The sequence below is a fragment of the Arvicanthis niloticus genome, chromosome 4 (genome assembly GCF_011762505.2).
Source record: "Arvicanthis niloticus isolate mArvNil1 chromosome 4, mArvNil1.pat.X, whole genome shotgun sequence".
In the NCBI taxonomy this organism is placed as follows: Eukaryota; Metazoa; Chordata; class Mammalia; order Rodentia; family Muridae; genus Arvicanthis; species Arvicanthis niloticus.
This window is the reverse complement of record NC_047661.1, coordinates 47,244,166-47,265,134: the sequence shown is the minus strand read 5'-3', so window position 1 is coordinate 47,265,134 and position 20,969 is coordinate 47,244,166. Positions and strand designations below refer to the sequence as shown.

At 37.8% G+C, this 20,969-nt stretch overlaps 1 protein-coding gene across 2 annotated transcripts in view; it reads right to left on the bottom strand.

The window, feature by feature from the left end:
- Window positions 1–20,969, bottom strand: part of Lekr1 (leucine, glutamate and lysine rich 1) — a 160,241-nt gene that overhangs the window by 79,575 nt on the left and 59,697 nt on the right. The window contains exons 4-6 of one of the 2 annotated variants that reach the window (XM_034499420.2): window positions 15,541–15,660; window positions 13,514–13,689; window positions 638–823 (exon numbers count right to left, since the gene is read on the bottom strand). In XM_034499420.2, coding sequence (XP_034355311.1) covers window positions 638–823; window positions 13,514–13,689; window positions 15,541–15,660 — 482 coding nt within the window. Of the gene's footprint in view, window positions 1–637; window positions 824–13,513; window positions 15,489–15,540; window positions 15,661–20,969 lie in introns of those variants that run through there. The other variant, XR_013109852.1, reaches the window with a different exon arrangement.

The window sequence follows — 20,969 nt, the reverse complement described above, 5'->3', positions numbered from 1 at the left end:
GTGGGCAGGTGGCTGCAAAAAGCTCTAAGGGGAGGAGCTCAGTGGCTATCAATTTTCAGTTTTTCAGTGTGAAAAAGTGCCACACATCTACTGCAGAAAATGTAAAGAGACTTTAAAATTCCCGAACTAAATAACTAGAAATGCTTGAAATGGTACATTTAAGGTCATGTGGTTTATCACAACAAAAAGTATTTAAAAAATTACAATTAAACTATATACTCAACATCAAGTTTTGAAAACCTTGACACTTTTTTCCATAAACTATTAAAGTTTTAGAAGTAAAACACTTAAAAATGAAAAGAAAAATCTGGATTCATCTTACACAACACCAAATGCTGTTTTCCTTTGGCACCCCAAAGCCAACAATTCCCTAGGGATAATGAAACAGCAAAGTAAATTCCATTTTGTCTTGATGAAATCTTAACTTGTATTTGAAAGGTCTCTCACATACCTACTTAGTCCTGCCTCTTTAAAAGGCACAATTGCAAGGGCAAACCCTGAGAAAACATAGTTATCACTGTTACTATTAGGCATATTGACAGACAAGTTAATTAGCACAAGACTGTTAGGATATTAGGAACAAGGCATATGCTTCTGAGTTACAGCCAGTTGCTAACATCAAGAAGGTTCTCTTTACCTAGTGCTTCCTTCTGCAGCTCATAGCACCGGGCTTGCAAGTTCACTTCATGCTGTTTGGATGCCTCCATCTGCTGAGACCTCAATATGGCTGCATCCGACAACAATTTGAGACTTTTCATTTCCTCTTCCAGGCATACCTTATTTCTCTGGGACACTGTCAGATTTTTATTTAACATATCTATCTCTGTAAAGAAAATTCAGAGTTTATAAACAGGAGACATTAAATCACATTCCTCGAAAAACTGATTTTCCTTTAGAAAATAATATGTGAAAATAAGATGACATTTCTGAGAATATAACTCCTAGCCAAAAGTTAGATTCACATGCACTAGCAGGTCTGGAAAGAAACAAGGAGAAGGGCTGGATTGATGAACGATGCACTTTTTTAAGCCTTAAATTACACTAGATAGTAACAGACTTCTTTTACATTCTCATATAAATATAAAAAGTATAATACCTGTGGGGTGATCTAGGTTTTGTTGACACTGTATGACAGAAAAAGCAAATCTAAATGACAGCATGAGCTGGCTGGGGAGTATTTCTAACATGGAAACTGGCCTAATTCTAGGTGGTAAGTGTGGAAAGAACCAGAAGGATGGAACACCTAAAACTAGCAAACTTGTAGGTAGAAGGTATTTAATACTTAACAAATATATTTTAGGGATTTTAATAGTACTCTGTCCCCTAAAGTGAAATCAGAATTTCAGGTAGCAATTCAATGTCACTCTCTTTCCATTTAATTTTTAAATGGCTTTTTATGTTCCTCTTACATTTCAATGTGCTAATTTCATATAACCTCCTGGAAAAGGCACAGAGCACATGATCCATCAGAAAAATGATCAAGTTTTTCATTCACCAATGTCTTCAGCATTGCCAACATAAGCCACCACTAAGGTAGCAAACATACAATAAAAATACTGTCACTTGTACAACTGCAACTAATTTTATTGATGCGGCTGTGGCCTACCTGAAACTCTGTTTCTAGTTTTCTAGGAAGATTACAAGCTGCTGCCTTCTTTGGCTAGTGCCTCCTGAATTGTATAGTGGGTTCAGGTGTGACTGGGTATCTCATTATGTTGGCTTCATTTATTGCTCTTGGAGGTTACAACATCCACACAAGAAGGAAAGCTAGAAGTGGAAACCCACAGGACAGACTTGGGAGCAGAAGCAAGATGGCCAGCAAATGATGATAGCAGGTCATAGGAAAGAGAATCTCCTAAAACACTGAGCAGAGCAAATCAAGCATGTGGTCCAGCCAGGCTGGTGGTGTACACCTTTAATCCCAGCATTTGAGATGGCAAAGTAGGCAGATATCTGTGAATTCAAGGCCAGCCTGGTCTGCATAGCAAGTTTCCAGGCTGGTGGGAGGGGACATAGTGACCTAGTGAGATGAGAGAGCAAGATAGTGAGAAACTGAGCAAGCTGGGGGGACTCAAGAATGTGAGTGAGAGAGAGCAGGAGAATGTGGTCCAAAGGAAGAAAAGAAAATGCTCTTCAGATGATTACAAAGGATGTCTGGGAGGGAAAGAAAACGTGGCATTAACCACTGCCTGGGGACTGGAAGAGAGGTCCCAGTAACCTTTCTCTTTTAGTTCCTTTGCAATTTTCAAAGGAAAAACCCAAATAAATAAACGGCAGGGATCAAATGCATGTTTCTTCCATGGCCCAATGGTGACATTCTTGGCATTTCACCGTGCATGGAGAAGAGCTAATCTGCTTGTAAACATGGGTGACTAGGAGCCTGTTTCTGTGAGAGTAATGACCAACACATTAGTAATATAAAGCTTAGAAAAAAAAAAAAAGAAAAAAAAACTAACAGAGCTTAACAAAGGGAGACAAGTAAAACTGCTTCCTGGGTATTTTTACAGCCACAGAGGCTGCTGCGTACAGCTGAATACACTGTCCCACACTGTAACACCTGCCTATGCTTAAGTCAGAATGACACCACCGAGTAGGACACACATGCTGCCACCTATTTATCATTTGCCAAAGTAGCTCTGCTTAGGTTTAGCTGGCTGATTCTGTTAGTGAACACTATCATCTCTAAAATAACTAATGTCAATGTGACTTTCTATCTGACATTAAGAGGCAGAAGCTGCAATAAAAGTTTATTTGTGAAATACAGTCTATTTCCATGTCTTCATGGAAAAGTACAGCAAGCTTTCTGAACTAACAGGAACTGTTACAGTTCTAGCATGGTATGAGGAAATTAAACTCAACCATGATGAGCTAAATGCTCCTCTATCAATTGCTCATGATGTTAGCATACAACATTTTGCCATTATCACACTTGTCAGTTATTTGTCCCAATCTGGGGTTCAGAATTATGACCCCTACCAAGTCAACCAATACTGTTTACTGTACTCAAACTGAGACGGCTCTGTTTCAGCACAATCTAAAGAATAATCCCATCCTCATGTATTTAGTCTGCATAGCTATCTTCCACCCCATCTCAAAAGCCTTTTCTGATCTAACCTAGATGTTGTACTTCGATTTGCACACTTACTTTGCACTGATCACATATAAGCATATGACCTAGTATTAGAATATAAGTTAATCTAGGCCAGAGATAAGAGCCTATTTTATTCCCCTGTAGTTTCCGCCATCATGCCTTAGAAATAATAGGAGATGTTAAATGCATAAAGATTTCCAGTAGAGCAGAGCTTCAATTGCTTCCTAATATGTCAGGATTTGAACATCCTGACTAAGTGTTTGCTTCACTTTCATTTTAGAGGTAGGCATTTTTAGCTGAATATGCTTTTAATGTCAGACTAGGCTAAACAATTATGCGACACCCTCCCCCAAATTTTAGCAATATAAAATATGCTTATTTTACTCTTTTTTTTTTTTTTTTTTTTTTTTTTTTTTTTTTTTTTTGGTTTTGTTTTTTCGAGACAGGGTCTCTCTGTATAGTCCTGGCTGTCCTGATACTCACTCTGTAGACCAGGCTGTCCTCGAACTCAGAAATCCGCCTGTCTCTGCCTACCAAGTGCTGGGATCAAAGGTGTGCGCTACCACCGCCCAGCTATTTTACTCTTAATGTCATCAAATTTATGTTTGTTTGTTTATATTAAAACTGAACTCTAACATAATTTTGTTCTTGACTTCTAAAAGGTCAAGAGATCCAGGGCTGAAGAGATGGCTCAGTGGTTAAGAGCACTGACTGCTCTTCCAGAGGTCCTGGGTTCAATTCCCAGCAACCACATGATGACTCACAACTATCTGTAATGGGATCTGATGACCTCTTTCGGTGTGTCTGACACCAACAACAGCAACGGGGTAATCACATAAAATAAATGAGAGAGAGAGAGAAGAGAGGAAAAAGAGAGAGAGGAGAGAGAGGAGAGAGAGGAGAGAGAGGAGAGAGAGGAGAGAGAGAGAGAGCCCTTGGTGGTAGCACACACATTTAATCCCAGCATTTGGGAGGCAGAGGCAGGATCTCTGTGAGTTCAAAGCCAGTCTGGTCTACAGCTGAAGTTCCAGGACAGAGAGGGGGTACACAGAGAAACCCTGTCTTGAAAAACCAAAGGGATGAGGAAGATCCTTAAAGGGGAAGCTGCAGTGTGGTGGTGGGATACTGCACATATGTGTGTGAGGGCCGGGTCTGATTCTTAGCCCTGAACATCAACAAAATGCATTAGCTAAAGCAAATACTAATCTCATACAAATCAAATCTTTATCTTATTAAGATTTATTTCTGTTCTTTGTAGCTCTGAACTTAGGTAAGTGAATATACAATTGTATTGGGTTATTATACTATTACAAGAGTTCCAGAACCTTATTATCAAGGAAATCCAGTGTTACACTGTGAGACTGTAGTTCATTATCTTTATTACAATAATAAGAAAGGCTTTTAAAACTATAGTATTAAATGATGGAATAACACAAAATTACATTGATTTTTTTTTAAATCTATTTATTTTGAAATAATTTACAGACAAATAGATGTATAGAGAGGTTCCATTTCCCCCTCACTCTACTCCTGAGAGAAGCATTTAGATTTAACCAGCTGTGCTAAACTCATTTGCGCATGAGTGCCTGTTCTATGCAATTTTAGCACAAGAACTGCATTCTAGTTTGCTTTCTAAGGCTATGATAAACACTCTAAAGCAGCTTGAAGAAGAAAAGGCATATTTCAGATTAGAGTTCACAGTCCATCATAAGGGCAGGAACACCATCTGGAGACAGTAAGTGAAGCAGAGGTCACAGAGGAATGTTCTTTACTAGCTCACTCCTCATGATTTGCTCACCCTGTTTTCTTATACAACCCAGGACCACTGCCCCATGAGTAGTAGTGCCCCCAGTGGGCAGAACCCTCCCATATCAACCAACAATCAGGAAAATTCTCCGACAGACTTGGCTTCAGGCCAATCTGATGGGAGTAATTCCTCAGCTAAAGTTTCCTCTTCCTAGGTGACTCTCTAGTGTCAAGTTGACAAAAATCCCACCCAGGACATGAAGCTGCATATACTTACTACCATAGTCAAAATATGGGATTGTTGGTATTCCATTAGGCACATTCCTACTCTTTATTGTCATAATCTTTCTCCAGCCTAGCAGTACTAGTCCTCAACTCTTTACTTATACCTACAATGAAATTGTGTGAAGACTGCTATATAAATGGAACAATAAATAAAGATTTTGAGATTGAACCATTTTATGACTGGATTTAAACCCAATCCACAAGACAGAATTCATGCCTGGTACCATTAACAGAGCCCAACAAATCTATGGCTGGCTAGGTCATAGGCCCTGGGGGATAACCTACAACTATTATTACGCTAAACTGATGTAGTAATGAACTGCTTCCTAAGTTCTATGTGTCACCCCACCTTGTGGCTGTGAGAAGCAGCTAGGTGCTTGGTCGAGCACGAGCTTGGAACCCCAGACCATTATTGAACGGGAGTTCAGCTCTGCTCCCAGGCCCTGGTTCTTTTCATTTAGCTTCAGCCCTCCACAAGCACTCCCACAGAGAGAGGTCTATGGCCAGTCGTGAGGAACCGGCCTCAGGCCCTAGAGAGATTTACATACTAATGAGTTGCCTGAAGGCCAGAGGGTGGAGCCAATTAAGCATTCTTCCCCTGTCCCTCCCCCAATCTCCCTTCCTATTTAACTCAGGTCTGCCCTGGGTTTCAGGGGGGTGCACATCCAGATCCATCTGCATCCGCCATGACATTAAACCCTGTAAAAACCCATGGACTTTCTCCTGTCATTGGGACCACACCCGTGAGGAACCGTGGAGCCACAGCAGCAGTGCCTAACTTCCCTGTGGAGGAACCCTCAGTGTTCCCAGCAGCCACAACTACCTACAAACCCTCATCAGAGCAGCTTTTTAAAAAATAGATGGTGACTTATACAGAGAATCCAAAACTGGTCAGTGTGAAGAAAATAAATGACTGTGGGGAACTCAGCTCTAAGTGGGACATTTCTGTCATATTCCCTCTCTCAAAGGCTCAGGATTCATAACAAAAAAGGAGGCTGAAGAATTATGAGAGCTAAAGGTATTTCCCAGACACTACAAGGCCTTTGTACACATGAGCTCACAGTGGCTGTGACCACATACACAGTCAAGACAGTCAAAATCGCAGCAGGAAGTCCCATCTAAGCTGGGAACTGCTGTCAACTGGTCATTATAGGAGAGTCAGTTTAATTTAGGGATTTTGCCCCTGGGAAGCTCCCACGATCCAGTAGATGGTCTTGTGCCCACAAGTACCCAGTCAGTATCAAGTGAACTGAGTAACTTTTTTAAAAAAGTACCTGAGGTTGGGCAAGGACAGTGGCAAGGAAGAGAGTGGAGGGAATGGAGGGGAGAGGACATTGATCAAAACATACTATAAGTTATGAAACTCTCAAATCATAAAAAAAGAACTCTGTGAAAAGATTCTGAAATTGGCTTAAAAAAAAAACTTGGAAATGTTTCCTTGATGTTCACTCAAGTTATTGCTTGTATTAATAATTCTTTTTGTTGCCGATTTGGATTATATAGATATAGTACTGTTTGTCCTTCACCCACAGAAAAACATCCTGACTATTTCCAGTTGCAAACTATTATGAGTATAAGTGTTATGAGCATTTAAATACAGGTAGCATATTTCAATCAGGGCTGTGGGATGAGGGAGAGGAAGGGAAGGAGAGAGAAGAAAGGAGGGAGGAGGTAAAGAGGGAGGATAGGGAGAGAGAAAGAGAGAGATTTTTTTTTGTTTTGTTTTGACAGACAAAAGCACCCAAGTACAATTCACATTACTTTTATCATTTTGTAAATATCAAACTAGAATTATAATATTTGTGGTTTTTAAAGTCTGGATCAGTTTACCTCACCACTAATTTAAATTAGCAATACCCATTGAAGCAATATATACTACAAAACTGTGTGTAACTTAAATTTTCTAGTGAGGATTTGAAATTAATTTTAATGGTGTTTTTAACTCTGGTTATCTAAAGTGTCCCATTTCATTAAGAGGCTAAAACCACATTTCAAATGCTGACAGCAACATGTGCCCAGTTGGTACCACACTGGACAGTAGCTGTGAAATGTTCTCAGGCTTTCTTGGTCTTGGCTTTTGAGTATATAATATTCAATTTATTTTCTAAAGCTTGAAGATATCAAAGTGGTTTGTTCCTGTATCCACTAGAACTTCTGCTAGATTTGAAATGCATGCAAAGCAGCTGTAAGAGACCAGCGTCAGCACCTTTCAAGTTTTGCACCTACTCGTCCCAGTTGGCACACCTATGTCCTGGGGCGGAGATCAGGATGATAGTACTGAGCAAGGAGGAAAAAAACTCTTACTATAGCAAGATCTCAGCTGAATACGCCCATGTCTTGGGCACACTCCTTGTTTGAGAACTGAGTATGCTGTCCTTGTGCGTGCATTTCTACCTTCCAGCTTTGGAAGAAGGCCCTATGCCTTTTCTCAAAGAAACTACAGCCTAGTACCAGAGGATAGACAGTAAACAAAAATCAAGAAATGGACACCATTCCTCCCAATAGTGACATATATTATTTAGTATGAAGCAAAGGATAAAGAAGTTTAAACGAATAAGACTTCAGGAAAATCTGCAAAGATCTCTTAGAGGAGGTCACATGTAAACTGAAATACAAATCCTAAGAGTTGGGAGGGCATTAGCCAGCTCCCTTCGTGAACCTGAAAAGCTTCCCTTTAGGACAGCCACCCATCATACTTGGGTTTTATGACATCCTTTGATGAGCAGGTGTTCTTCATTTCGGAGTTTATCTTTTTTTTTTTTTTTTTTTTTTTTTTTTTTACAGTCCTTACTTTTTGTCTTTCCATCTAATGTCTTCCTTCAGGGCATTTTAAAGTTTTCATTGTAGAGGTCTTTCACTTCCTTGCTTAGATTTATCCCAGTGTGTTATTACTCTATTGTACACGTGGTCACTACCCTGACTTCTTTTTCAGTATGTTTGTAATTGGTCTATAGAAAGGCTACTGAATTTTGCATGTTAATCTGGTATCCTGCCACTTTGGAAAGTGTTCATCAGTTATAGTTATAGGAGTTTTCTGGAGATGTCTTTAGGGTCTCTTCTGAGTAGTTATCTTCTGAAAATAAGGGTTCTGGCTTCTCTGTATCTAGTGCATTTCCTTCTCTTGTCTTACTGCTCTGAGACTGGACATTACATGGAGTGGGAATGGGCAAAGTGGCAGCGGTGTCTTGCTCCTAGTTTGAATGACAAAGTTTCATGTGCTTCCCCTAGAGCACAATGCTGGCTCAGCTTTATCACACATGCCTTTCAGCTATGCTCCCTCTGAGGTTTCATGTTATGTCCCTCAATTCCTTTCACCTCCATTTTGTCACGGAAACATTTTGTTAAAGGCTTTCTCTGCATCTAATGAAATGATCATGTGGTTTCTGGCCTTGAGTTTTTCTATGTGGTGGGTTACATTTACTGATTTGTGTTTGCTGAGCCAGCCCTACATTTCTGGAATGAGTCCAATTTGATTTCTTTTTCAGGTGCTCCCGTCTAAAGTTTGCAAGATTTTATTGAGAATATTTTTGTCTATATTCATCAGAAAGACTGGTTTTATTATTGGGGAGATGTGTTGTATTTGTATCTATTTCTTTTGGTACTAAGTAACACTGACTTATTTTCAAATGTTTCTTCTATTTTATGGAACTTGAGAAGCACTGGTTTCACCTCCTTTAAAGGTTGGTAGAATTCTGCAGTCAATCCATCTGGACTTCTATTTCATTAGTTTCTCCTCTGGTCTTTATAATTTTTTCCCATCTAGTACTTTTGATTTGTTTTGTTTCCAAATCCTTAAGATAGATCATTACTTATCTGAACTCTTTGATTTTTAATATATGTATGTGTGTGTATGTTTATGTGTTAAAATATATATACATATGTGTGTATACACATTTTCCTCTTGAAACTGCTTACACTGTATCCTATAGGTTTTACTTTGCTGTTTTTATTCAATTCTAGGAACTTTCTAAACTTCTTGATTTCCTCAAGGAAACACATAATCATCTCAAAAACTAACTGAACAATGAGCAAACAAAAGCAAAACTATCGTGAGACATATATGCAAGGCTGGAAATTAAGAAAGCAGAAAATAAAAAATAAAACGAATACTTATGGAGTTAATCACTGACACAGCTGAGTTGAAAAGTCACCTTCCTAGATTGCTGACATTCATGCAGGACCCACATGATGCTGTGTCAATCAGGAGCCATTCCCTCTGTAGCCTTGGTGTCCGATGTAGTTCTGGTATGTTTGGTAAAGGAGAGGTTTTAAGTCCTTTTCTGGCAGCTTCCTCAGACTCATGCACTCCACTTTGCCTTCTGATGCTGCAGGCCTGCTCTATGAGAAGAGTGCCACTTCCCCGGGATTTTGACTCCTCTCCCCAGGGTAGCTTGACTCAGCCAGATGGTCACTGAAGCCAGAAGCCAGACCTGGAGCTGAGTACTGACTCCCAGCACCCCAGCCTGCTTCCCTGTTGAGATCTCCTGGCTTAATGAGTTCATTTGCAGACCCTGTCTCTTTCAAGAAAGCAGCTTATTGTGATTTAACTTGGCTCTTTTCTTTCATCAAGTTTCAGTGGTTTCTATGTGATAAAACTTCTTAAGGGAAGACGTTACTCACACTTCTAGTCACTCCAGATAGGGAGGCACACCAAAGAACAGATACCACCAGAGTCCACACTGATGATTCATGAGTTTTCCTGGGGTTTCGTACAGTAACAGAAATGACCCAAAGACAGCTGCACCACTAAGGCCACCCCAGCAGGAGGTCCTGCCTTGAATTCCTTCCTTTTCTAAGAAGTTGTAAGCTATCAAATGAAATAAGGCCTTTCCTTTTGAGGTTGCTTTGATCATGGCGTTTATCACAGCAACAGGAAGCAAACTAGGTCAACTGCTATTTCTACATTGTCTACAACTACTTTTTCCACTAATGCATTGAGCCTTCAAAGCCATGCTGGTTACATTCAACTTCTTCTAAATTCTTGTCAATATTGCTATTTTAACATGAATCATGAATGTTCTCAATGAGGTCTATATGGTGAATCCTAATGATAGTGTTTAATCTTAGTGACATCTACAGTAAATTATTTCCAGTGGTTTTCAATTTACTATGTCCAGATAAACTAGAGAAACCACCATCCTTAATAGTAAGCTTATACAGTGTGTACAGAGAGTGGGACTTGAAGTCAAAATCCCTAAACCATAAGCTGTAAAAGGGCTGGTGTCAGTTAACATGCATGAAAACATTACTAATCTCATTCAATTCCATCACAGTTCTTGAGTGAAGTTATATTTTGAAAGGAATTTGTTTTTCCTTTAAGACTGGATCTCAGCATGCTACCCAAGATAGCCCTAAATTCCTTGAATAAAGTTATCATCCCCCAGGCCTTCTTGTAGCTGGAGCAGGAGGCATGCACCACCAGGCTGAGATCATTCTACTGAGCAACAGTCATCAAAAGTAGGCTTTAAAAAGTCAGTGAACCACTTTGTAAACAGATGTGCTGTCATCCTGGCTCGGCTGTTCCATTTATACTGAACAGGCACAACAGACTTCATATGATTCTCAAGAGTCCCAGGATTTGAGGATGACAGATGAAAAGGGGGCTTCTATAACAAGTCAGCTTTTATTGGCGCCAACAAGAGAGTCAGCCTGTCCTTTGAATCTTTGAAGCCCAGTGGCATCTTCTCTAGCTATGACAAGTCCTAAATGGAGTCCTTTTCTAGCATAAAGCTGTTTCATAAGAAGCCTGGTATTAAAGACCAAGTGTGATGATGCTCTAGGGAGGACCAGAAGTTCAAGCCCATTCTTAGCTACATAGAGAGTTCCAGGGCTGACACAAGCTAGAAACTCTGTTCCCCAAAAGAGGCTATATTCATCAATTATCTTAAGCAGATGTTTTATGTATACATAATTTGAAGCAGCTTCTAAGTCAGCATTTGTGGCTTTGTCTTGCACACGTATCTTACGAAGACATTCTTCCTTAAGCCTCCTGTACTAACTTCTGGGAGCTTACATTTTTTTCTCCTGTAGCTTCTCACTTCTTTCAACCTTCATGAATCTATGTCAGGGACTTTCTCCAAATTACCTTTAACTTAGGAGAATGTTAAGGGTGAAAGCTTAACCAGTAACAAAGTTGTCTTTCCTCTCTTCTGTATGTTCACTGAAGAAGCACTCCTCATTCCCTCAAGAACTTCCCTTTGCTTTCTCAAGATGGAGGAATCCATCAGTTCTAGAGGCCTAACTTTTGACCCATCTTAGCTTTTGACTTCCTCACTAAGCCTAATCATCTCAGCTCTTGATCTACAGCAAAGAGATTTACTGCTCTTAACATTTTCTCCAGCACTTAGCATCCACTGTAGGGTCAGTAATTGGTCTAATTTTAATATCTGCTTTAGGAAGGCCCAAAAGTGAGTGAGACACATGGGAATGGCTGTTTTTGATGCAGTCAGAACACAGAAAAAAATTTAAAGCTAAGTACACCTTCTTATATGGGTGTAGTTCATAGTGTCATAAAACAGTTATAATAGTAACACTGTTTACAGATAAAATAATGAAAAGTATTGTAAGAATTACCAAAATGTGGCAGAATGTGTGCTTTCCAAAGTGAGCACATGTCATTAGGAACATGACCCGGAGAGACTTTCCAGGGTGGCCAGAATCTTTCCATTTATAAAAGATGCAACATCTGCAGAGCACAGTAAGTGAGAGAGGAAGAGTTACTCCTTCCCACAAATCATCCGATGCAATTCAGATTTGCTCTGTACCGACTGCTCTATTTGGGAAAATGTAGACCATATTTTTAATATTTCTTTCCAGAAATATTAAGATATTGAAATTGTGTGCTGAACAGTGTGGGTGGTTCCTTATGGAGACTGGGTTCTATTTTGCTTCCTCAGAAGAGTATTAAGGGGGCTGGAGAAAAGGCTCCGTGGTTAGGAGCATTGATTACTTTTTCAGAGCACCCAGATTTGATTCCCAGCACCCACATGGTGGCTCACAACTGTCTATAACTAGTTTCAGGGCATGCAAAGCTCTCTCTAGATTTCTTGGGCCTCAGGCACACAAATGGTGCCAGATATTCACAGAGTAAAATATCCCATGCACATAATTTTTTATTTATTTAAATGTGTTTTGTTTTTGTTTATTTGTTTGTTTTTGATTCTACTCTGGTTTAATGAGCAGGCAATTTAGCTACATTCAAACTATAAAGGCTGTTCCCAGGGACGGTGTCTGTTAAAGTATCAGTCATTTTTGTCTTATTTGGGCTGCTGGGTCTTCCTTGGACACATGTTCTCCAGAGAGAAGCCCAAGATCTGGAAAGCATTCATTCCATGCAGAATCTGCTCTCCCCACTGTCTCTGCACCTGGCTAGTCCCAGAGGCTGGGTCTGCCTTGATCTCTGTTCTCTCATCCTCAGGTTTAAAAGAACACATTTTTCTTTCATACCTTTTGCTTTTATTCAGAATAAACAGTATTCTGACCTCAGTCTATTGGCCTTTAAAAAATAAAAAAGGAAAGGAATGTATCAAGTTCCATATTCTTTTCAATATTTAAAATAATCTTAACATTCGCCTCCTCTCACCTGTACCACAGTGGTGTATCCAGCAGAGTTCTTACACACCTCCTGCTCTGCCCCCAGCCTCCTCTCACCTACATCCTGTACCACAGTGGTGTATCCAGTTCAAGACAATCAACTGCAACATTTTATTTTTAGCCAGAGCTCACCATTTATACTAGAAGTCACAGTGTTGTATATTCTGTAAGTTTTAGCAAATGCATATGATGTGAATGTGCCACTACACATCTTAGAGAATAATGTCCACATCTTAAAATTCCTCTGTGCATCATGTGTTTATTCATCCTTGCTCCTAACCCTTCAGCCACGCAAGTTCACTGTTTTCTAGTTCTCTCTTTACAACAGTCACATGGATGTAATACACATTTTTTTTTTCAGATTGGCATTTTTTTACCAGGTAAATATCTTCTTTAATGTTTGACAATTCCACCTATATGTGCTTGGTTCCAGTCTCTAGCAATGTATTTTTGTTTAGTATTTATAATTATTATTATAATTATTATTTAGGGGAGGCTGATCTAATATTACTACCCAGACACTGGGGTGAAGAGAAAAGTTTTAAATCCATATGCTTAACAAGAGTGATTAGACTTCTGACTATAGCTTAAAATAGATGTATGGTAGCTTATGGTAGCACACTATATAACTGCTGAATTCCAGAAAGGGGATGAACCTTAATGTTTATTTACATTACCAACTAGTAATCAGCTTAGAAGTGAAACCTAAGTCCCAAACGACAAGGAACTACTATGACTGCAAAGCTATGATGTACAGTTACAGACAAAGCAATTAGGCTGTAAATATATGTAACAAACCTGCCAAAGCTGTATCACTTATAGATTTAATTTGTAGAAAAATTTCTCCTTTCAGTGAAGTCCAGTTTTGAAAATTATCATATATTTCATATTTAATACTTGTTAGTTCCCTTTTAGTAAAAGTAAGTAATAAAAGAGTCTTATTCCAGAAGTATTTGTATTCTGACAATCTTTGACTGCAATTAGTAAAACAAAAAATTAGGATTTTTAAACACAAAAAGCACAACAACACATATTTCTTCAAAAGTTGTTTATCATGATCATATAATCCATTGCTTAACGGAAGTAACTTTGCAAGTGAAAGGAAGCCTTCAACATATTTGTTCATAAATGAAAACAGTGAGAGTACACTTAAGTATACTGCAGTGCCAAATGTCTTCTATTTAATTATTTTAACTACAAAGAGGCCAGACATCTTTATGTGCTTGGTTCCAGACATAGGCCAAGGCTACTTCAGGAACCAAACAACTGGCAGTCAGAGCTGCTTGGTGCTATTAATCTGCTGGCTCACTACTGACTTTCTTAAAATGGGCCAAGAAGAATTTTAATTGTAAAAATGTTCATCTAGGGAACTGGAGCAATGAATAAGTGGTGAGTGAGACTGGTTGCTCTTCAGAAGACCCAGACTTATACCTCAGCATCCACATTAGCTCCTTACCATCTACAATCCCAGTCCCAGGAGAATATAATGCCTCTGGGGAAACCACATACATGTGGTACACACACACACACACGCTCGCATGCACGCACACAAGTGCACAAAGCTATGAGCAGACTTTCTTCATGCATCCATTCAACAATTCTTTACTATGAGTTATACATAAGAAATTTATAAAAGGAAGATAAGTGGCCAGCAGATTATCAACAGATACATTAAAGAATCAGAAGATTTTAAAAACTGTTTGTGGGATTAGAGTGAATTAAAAACAAAAACCCAACATCCAATTACATATCCAGCATCTTTTCTAGTTACCCTGAATCTGTGTCATTTATCATATTAATCTAAACTATTTTTCTTTTTCTTTTTCTTTTTTTTTTCTTTTCTTTTCTTTTTTTCTTTTTGGTTTTTCGAGACAAGGTTTCTCTGTGTAGTCCTGGCTGTCCTGGAACTCACTCTGTAGACCAGGCTGGCCTCGAACTCAGAAATCCGCCTGCCTCTGCCTGCCAAGTGCTGTATTTTTCTTTTTCTAAGTACTAAAAGTTAACTGACACAAAATAAGGACTCATTTTTATGAGGTTTTCAGTATATAGAAGGACATTGATTTCCTAGGTTTTTGGGGTTTTTTGGTTGGTTTTTGGACACAGTATCTTTATACATTATAAACCTTCCAGAGATTCTAGGGAGGAAATTAACAATATTTGTGCTGGAGAGTTCCAAATTTAAGGGTATTATCACATAGAAAGATTTTCTGTTCCATCAGATGAAATGACCAAGAACTATTATTAATCAAAAGGAAAGTGGAGAGGCTGCTGAACAGGTAACGAGCTCGCACACAACCATAAGCCCTTAGCTCATATCCACGTCTGCACTCATGTAAAAGGACAGCCTGATGCTACGTGGCCAGAAACCCAGCTTAGGGGAGGCAGAGGCTTGACGATTCCTGGATGGAGCTGGGGTCAGCAAGTCTAGCCAAATGTAAGCCCCAGGGTTAGTAAGAAGACCTGCCTCAGAAACACAGTAGACAATAGTAGAGGAAGACATAAACATGTGCACACGCACACGGACATGCACGGACACACTAATCACCACACTGCACACACACACAAAATGCATCAACTACTAGTATGCTTGCATTTTAAATGTCACTACAGAGAAAGAACAAAAACAAGGTGTTAACAAAACTAGCTGGTTACTCAATTACATTTTATTAGCAAAACAATTCAGTTGATATAACAATAAAAAAGTGAAGCTATCTCCATTTTTTTCAAGATGAGAAACCATATTACTAAATGTTTGAATTCACAAAGTAAGCATTTACTATTTGTTTTTAATATTTATAATTTTCAGTTCTTAAAGACAATCTTACCTGAAGACTTGAGATTGTTTTTGTTTAATTTTTAACTCAAGTTGTAGATGATTTAATTCTTTCTGTACTCTCTGAAGTTGATTTTGTTGCTTTTTTAACTGCATGCTTGCATCTTGAACTCTAAAAATATAAACAAATAATACCACTGTACATTTCAATATTTCCTAATAAATATCATTTTAAATTTAAAATTGAATATAATTAATAAAAATAAATGAAGAAAACTATATATACTATACTAAGAAAATTACTGTATATAAAAATATGTAGAAAACCACATTAGTTATTATTCTAGGTGAAAAGAGAAGCATTTATAGGTGGGAAGTAAATATATAAATATTAATTAAAAATTTTTAATGTTCATTTAATTTTATTAATGATGTATATAATTTAAAATGTTAAATATTACAGAAATGAGTATAAGAAACAATAGTAACATTTACTTTTATCCCAACTCCCACTACCAAAGGCAATTGCTTTCATTTTTTTCCTGTTCCCACTAGTATTTATTTCTATGCTACTAAATTGTTATTTATTTTTATGTTTATATTATTTCTTAATATTTTAATTTAGATACAAATCAGTTAAGAAATGGTTCTGCTATATATAACTAAGACTTGAAGATCATCACACATACACAGAGTTTCTCATGAAACATGCATGGAATGGTGGCCCACACCTATACTCCCAAGGCTCAGGAAGCTGGGATCACATCAAGTTTAAGACAGAGTTGCTCAAACAGTGAGTTTTAGGCCTGTCATGTGTACAGAAGAAGACATTTTATGAAACAAACAAAATGTGCTGGTATAACAGTATGCAATGTTTTCAGGACCCATGGCCCTTCCTACTCTCTGGTCTACCATGCACAAGTAAAGTTAACTTTATCCCCATTTCAGGACAGCAGCAACAAGAGAATGAGGCTTTTAAATCAGTCTTCACAAAGGACCCCTGAATACTTCTCATGAATTTAAAGCACATGGTTACACTTAGATTCAAACAAAGCTGGATGATGTAAGTGCTTGAACTGGGAAGACTGGCCTCCAAGTTTATTAACAGTTCTGCTACTTGGGGACTAATGTGGTTAATAATGGTCTGTCTTTCTAGGGACAAGTAGTGGTTTTGTTGGAACAGGGGGGATTAGCTAAGACTTATTGCATAGCCATAACCTATTGGTAGAAATCTGTATAATTATTATCAAGATGAAGTTATAATTTCTTAAATGGTACAAAATTTACTTTGATCTCAAATTTAAGGTTTTTATTGGTACGAGCATCTTATTAATATAAAAATGAGATGAATATTGATACGCTCATGGGGACTGTGCCTGTATAACACATTTAGGAATACAATGCCTAGACCCAGCCCTTTTTTAACTTTTTTAACTGATTTGGGACGGTTAACCTATGAGTTAAGGGACTATAGCAAATTCATATTTTTGAGTTTATTGTTAGGGTGTTTTCCATATTTTATTTAGAAATAGCTGAGAGGAGTGAACAGACAACAGTCCAGGTTACCTTACATGGATAGTTGGTTTTCAAAACATCAGAAGTCCATAGAACTGATGCTACAAATATTTATATATTAATGTTCATATTGATTAGAGACCTGTCTGCTCCTGACAGCTTCCTGTCGTGGATTCTAAGAAAAAATTGAGCATCCTTGGAGTTACTCCAGTTGTGTGGTAACAGCCACTAGGCAAGAATTGCCTCTCTCCATCTACAGACAAATTACTGTCCAGAAAAGGACACACATGCAGAATAGTCGACTGATTATATCTACCTAGACAGAGTAATCAGCCCTTAATAATCCTGCATCACCAAGGTCTGTCAGATGATTCTGGGCCAGAAGGCTGAAGATTTGATGCTCCAACATTCGGTAGTATAGGGGCTTTTCAGGTGTTCAGAGGTCTCTATAAATTGGCTAAGTTTTAGAAGCTATGCTTTGTGCTTCCCACAATTATAGTTAACTCAGTCATTCTGGATTTCTGACGGGGTTGAAAACTTATAGCTATTTACCGTAAGAGAAAAGATTTGAGTAGATGGTCGTCAGCTGACATTCATCCTAAAGCCAGGTTCAGAACTAAATGTTTTAGTTAGGATAGATGACAGAGGAAAAGGATGGACTGGGTATTAGGACTATCTTGTACCTCACTGGTACAAATTGGCATAATTATGCTCTAATTGTATTTTGAGAGAAAAGTTTCATTTTAACAGGAAGGGTGATGTATAGGAGGAGCTAAGGTAGGAGGAGTACTGAGAGGAAGAAAAGGAGTAAGAAGAGGAGAAGAAGAAGGAGAGGAGAAGCTAGGTGATGAAAGAGAGAAAGAGGGGGGAGACAGGGAGGCAGATATTCATGTATCTCCACCAGTCAAAGATAGTTGTTATATCTAGGTTGGTCAGTGGGTTACACCTCTGATTGAACAATTTCAAACTTATAACGCTTATGATTAACATTATTTTTAAAAAAATGTATAAATGCAAAAAGGAAAAGGGGACCTGGGATAGGAGTTTTCTAAGGGGGGGGGGGGAAATGGGGAAAGGGGATGGCATCTGAAGTGTAAATAAAATATCTAATAAAAAATTTTAAAAAAAAGAAAAAAAAAGTTCTGCTACAAAAGTAAAAAGGAAAACAGACACTGTGGTGGAGCAGCAAATAAAACATCTTCCTAGACACTTAGAGAAACCCACAGCTGCCCCGCCCCCAACCCTTTTCCTCATCTTTCCAATACTGTTAAAATAGCACTTGTTATTAAGTTACACTCAGTATTTCTGTCATCTTCACTGCTGAACCCACATTATGTCAGGTTGTATTTAATATTTGCTGATGGAATTATAATGGTCTCCTTTTTTTTTTCTCTGTGTTCTATGTTCCTTGCATGAATTTTTCTGACTTTTGCCAAGAGGCAGGCTTCTTCTGTGACCACATGGCCCTCATCTGGGAGTTCCCTCTTGTAGAAAGTGCCTTCATGTCATTCTCATACAGTGCATATATGTATCCACTTCTCCTCAAGTCTCCTCCTTTCTTCCAGTTTACTACTTCTGCTGTAATACACTCTCTAGTTTTCTGTACATTAAGAGACAAATATGAGAGGTTGAATGTCTGAGATTATAACCTAGAAAACAAAACTGTGCATGTCCTATGAATAGATAAATAAAAGAGAGAAGCCCCTTCCTCACAGAGGATTTTTAATTAATAAATGCAGAAAGAATAAAGGAAAGAGAAATATATACAATAAAATCACAATAAAAAACTATTTCAGACTAAGTCTATTGACAGTTGTGTTAAAGATAAGTGAAGGTTTCAAGAAAAATAAAACATGTACAGTTTCAAGTTATCTGCTCAAAATATTATTTATAAAAGACAATGAGTTTAGAGGAAAAATACGGGGAAAACAAGAATACCCTCACTAGTACATGCAGATGTCATCACGTACACCTCAAGACACCTTGACAAGAACCATCACTTATGTGGCGTCCCCTCCTCCCACAAAGATTATCTCAATACAAATAATGTCAGACAAACTCAGACTGCAAGACAGTCTTTGAAACCAGCAGAATTCTTCACAAGTCTAGAAGTCATGAAGGCAAAGACTGAGAAATTGTCAGAGGCTGAAGAAACTGTCAAATCTAAGAACAGCAGACATTCTAGACTCAACTTTGAACTAGGAAAAATGGCAAGTAGAAATATGATGAAGTCAAATAAAATCTGGAGGTCAATCAATAGTATTGTACCAATATTAATTTGTAATTTATAATTGTACCATAGCTATGCAAAGCACAAAATTGGGAGAATCAGGGTATCTGTGAACTCATGAACTATTTTTGAGACTTTGTGTAGTTTACAAATATTTCAAATGTAAATGTTACAAGTATATGACTTGTGCACATGCAATAAGTAATTTTTATATGTCAAATATATATTTAATATAAACATTAGTATAAAAGGTGTCTTTTTAAATATTTTAAGTAATATAGTATTTTATTTAGAAAAAGATAGCCTTCATTACCAATATATTATTATACATATGTACTATTAGAAAAATAATAAAATAAAATGGGGTCCTATGGAATGTATCACAAAACCAAACAAAGCAAGAATTTACTTTATTAATGTAATGATGGATGAAGTCAATCCTAATGTTGTAGATAAAACAGATTTCTATGTCATGGCATGAAAAGAATGTTAAGGCTTATCAAGGAGAAGAAAAGGCAAGATGTAGCTTATACATCAGCAAGTATGACATGAAACCATGTGTTTGTATATCATCTAATATACATACTTATGTATTTGTTGTGGTTTAAATAAGAAACGTTCCCCTATAGGCTCACTTGGTCCCCAAATGGTGGGACTGTTTGGGGAGGTTATAGGACCTTTAACACTTGCTAAAGGAAGTATGTCACTGGGCAAAGGCTTTGGGAGTCCATAGCCTTGCTATCGTTCTTGCTCCGTTTCCTGTGTATAGCTGAGACATGCTCTCTTAGCTGTCTGCTCCTGCCTGTTGGATATCTTTCCTCCAGTATGGACTCTGTCCTTGTGGAATTGTAAGGCAAAATAAACTCTTCTGTTAAGTTGCTTTTGGCCATAGTATTTTAACACAACTACAGAACAGTATACTAATTAAAACTTTAGAAAAAAAAAATGGAAACAACATTTGCCAATGTTAAAACAGGGTTATATGAGGCACAGAACCAGAACTGAGACAAATGGACAAGAAAGCTTTAGGGATATTTTTTACAATATTTTGTTTACAATAAAGATATAATTATGCATTGCTCAAAAATAAAATACTAGACAGTTTGACAACATACACAGTAGATTATACAGATTATATAAGCAAAGCTTGGATTTATAAACAGGAAAATGCCTAGAAACATGAGAAAATAATTTAAGTTTACTTAAGACAATGCTATAATTTTTTTAAATGTGCTTTAAACATGCCTTGATTTATAGACTACTTCAACTAACAAAACTCAATTGGAAAAAAATTTTCAGATTGTTTTTATAAAATATTTTATTGTTTAATTAAAAATATAAATGATAAAATACTTTGTAAAGCCCTATCTTTCAGGATATTTCCTGAATGAATGGTATATGTAAATATGTGGAGCCCTCTGGCTGTACTCCCTGAGAAGATTGGTGTTTTGGCTATACTTGATACTCATTCACTTCGACTAAAATATGCTTAAACGTGACATGCCTAGAACAGCATGGGTGGTCACTTTTACTGTATACATCATTTTGTAAAAATAAGTCACAGGATATAGTACAGGATGTACTGTGTAAGCACACACTTTTCTCCAGCAGTCATAATTCTGCACAGAATTTGAACACTATGGGGCTGTGAGGACATGGTGCTGTCTAGCCTGAGTGTGTTCCTCTGATGGAGACTAACAGGGTGTTCTAACAGAGAGAACCTTGTACTGGGAGAC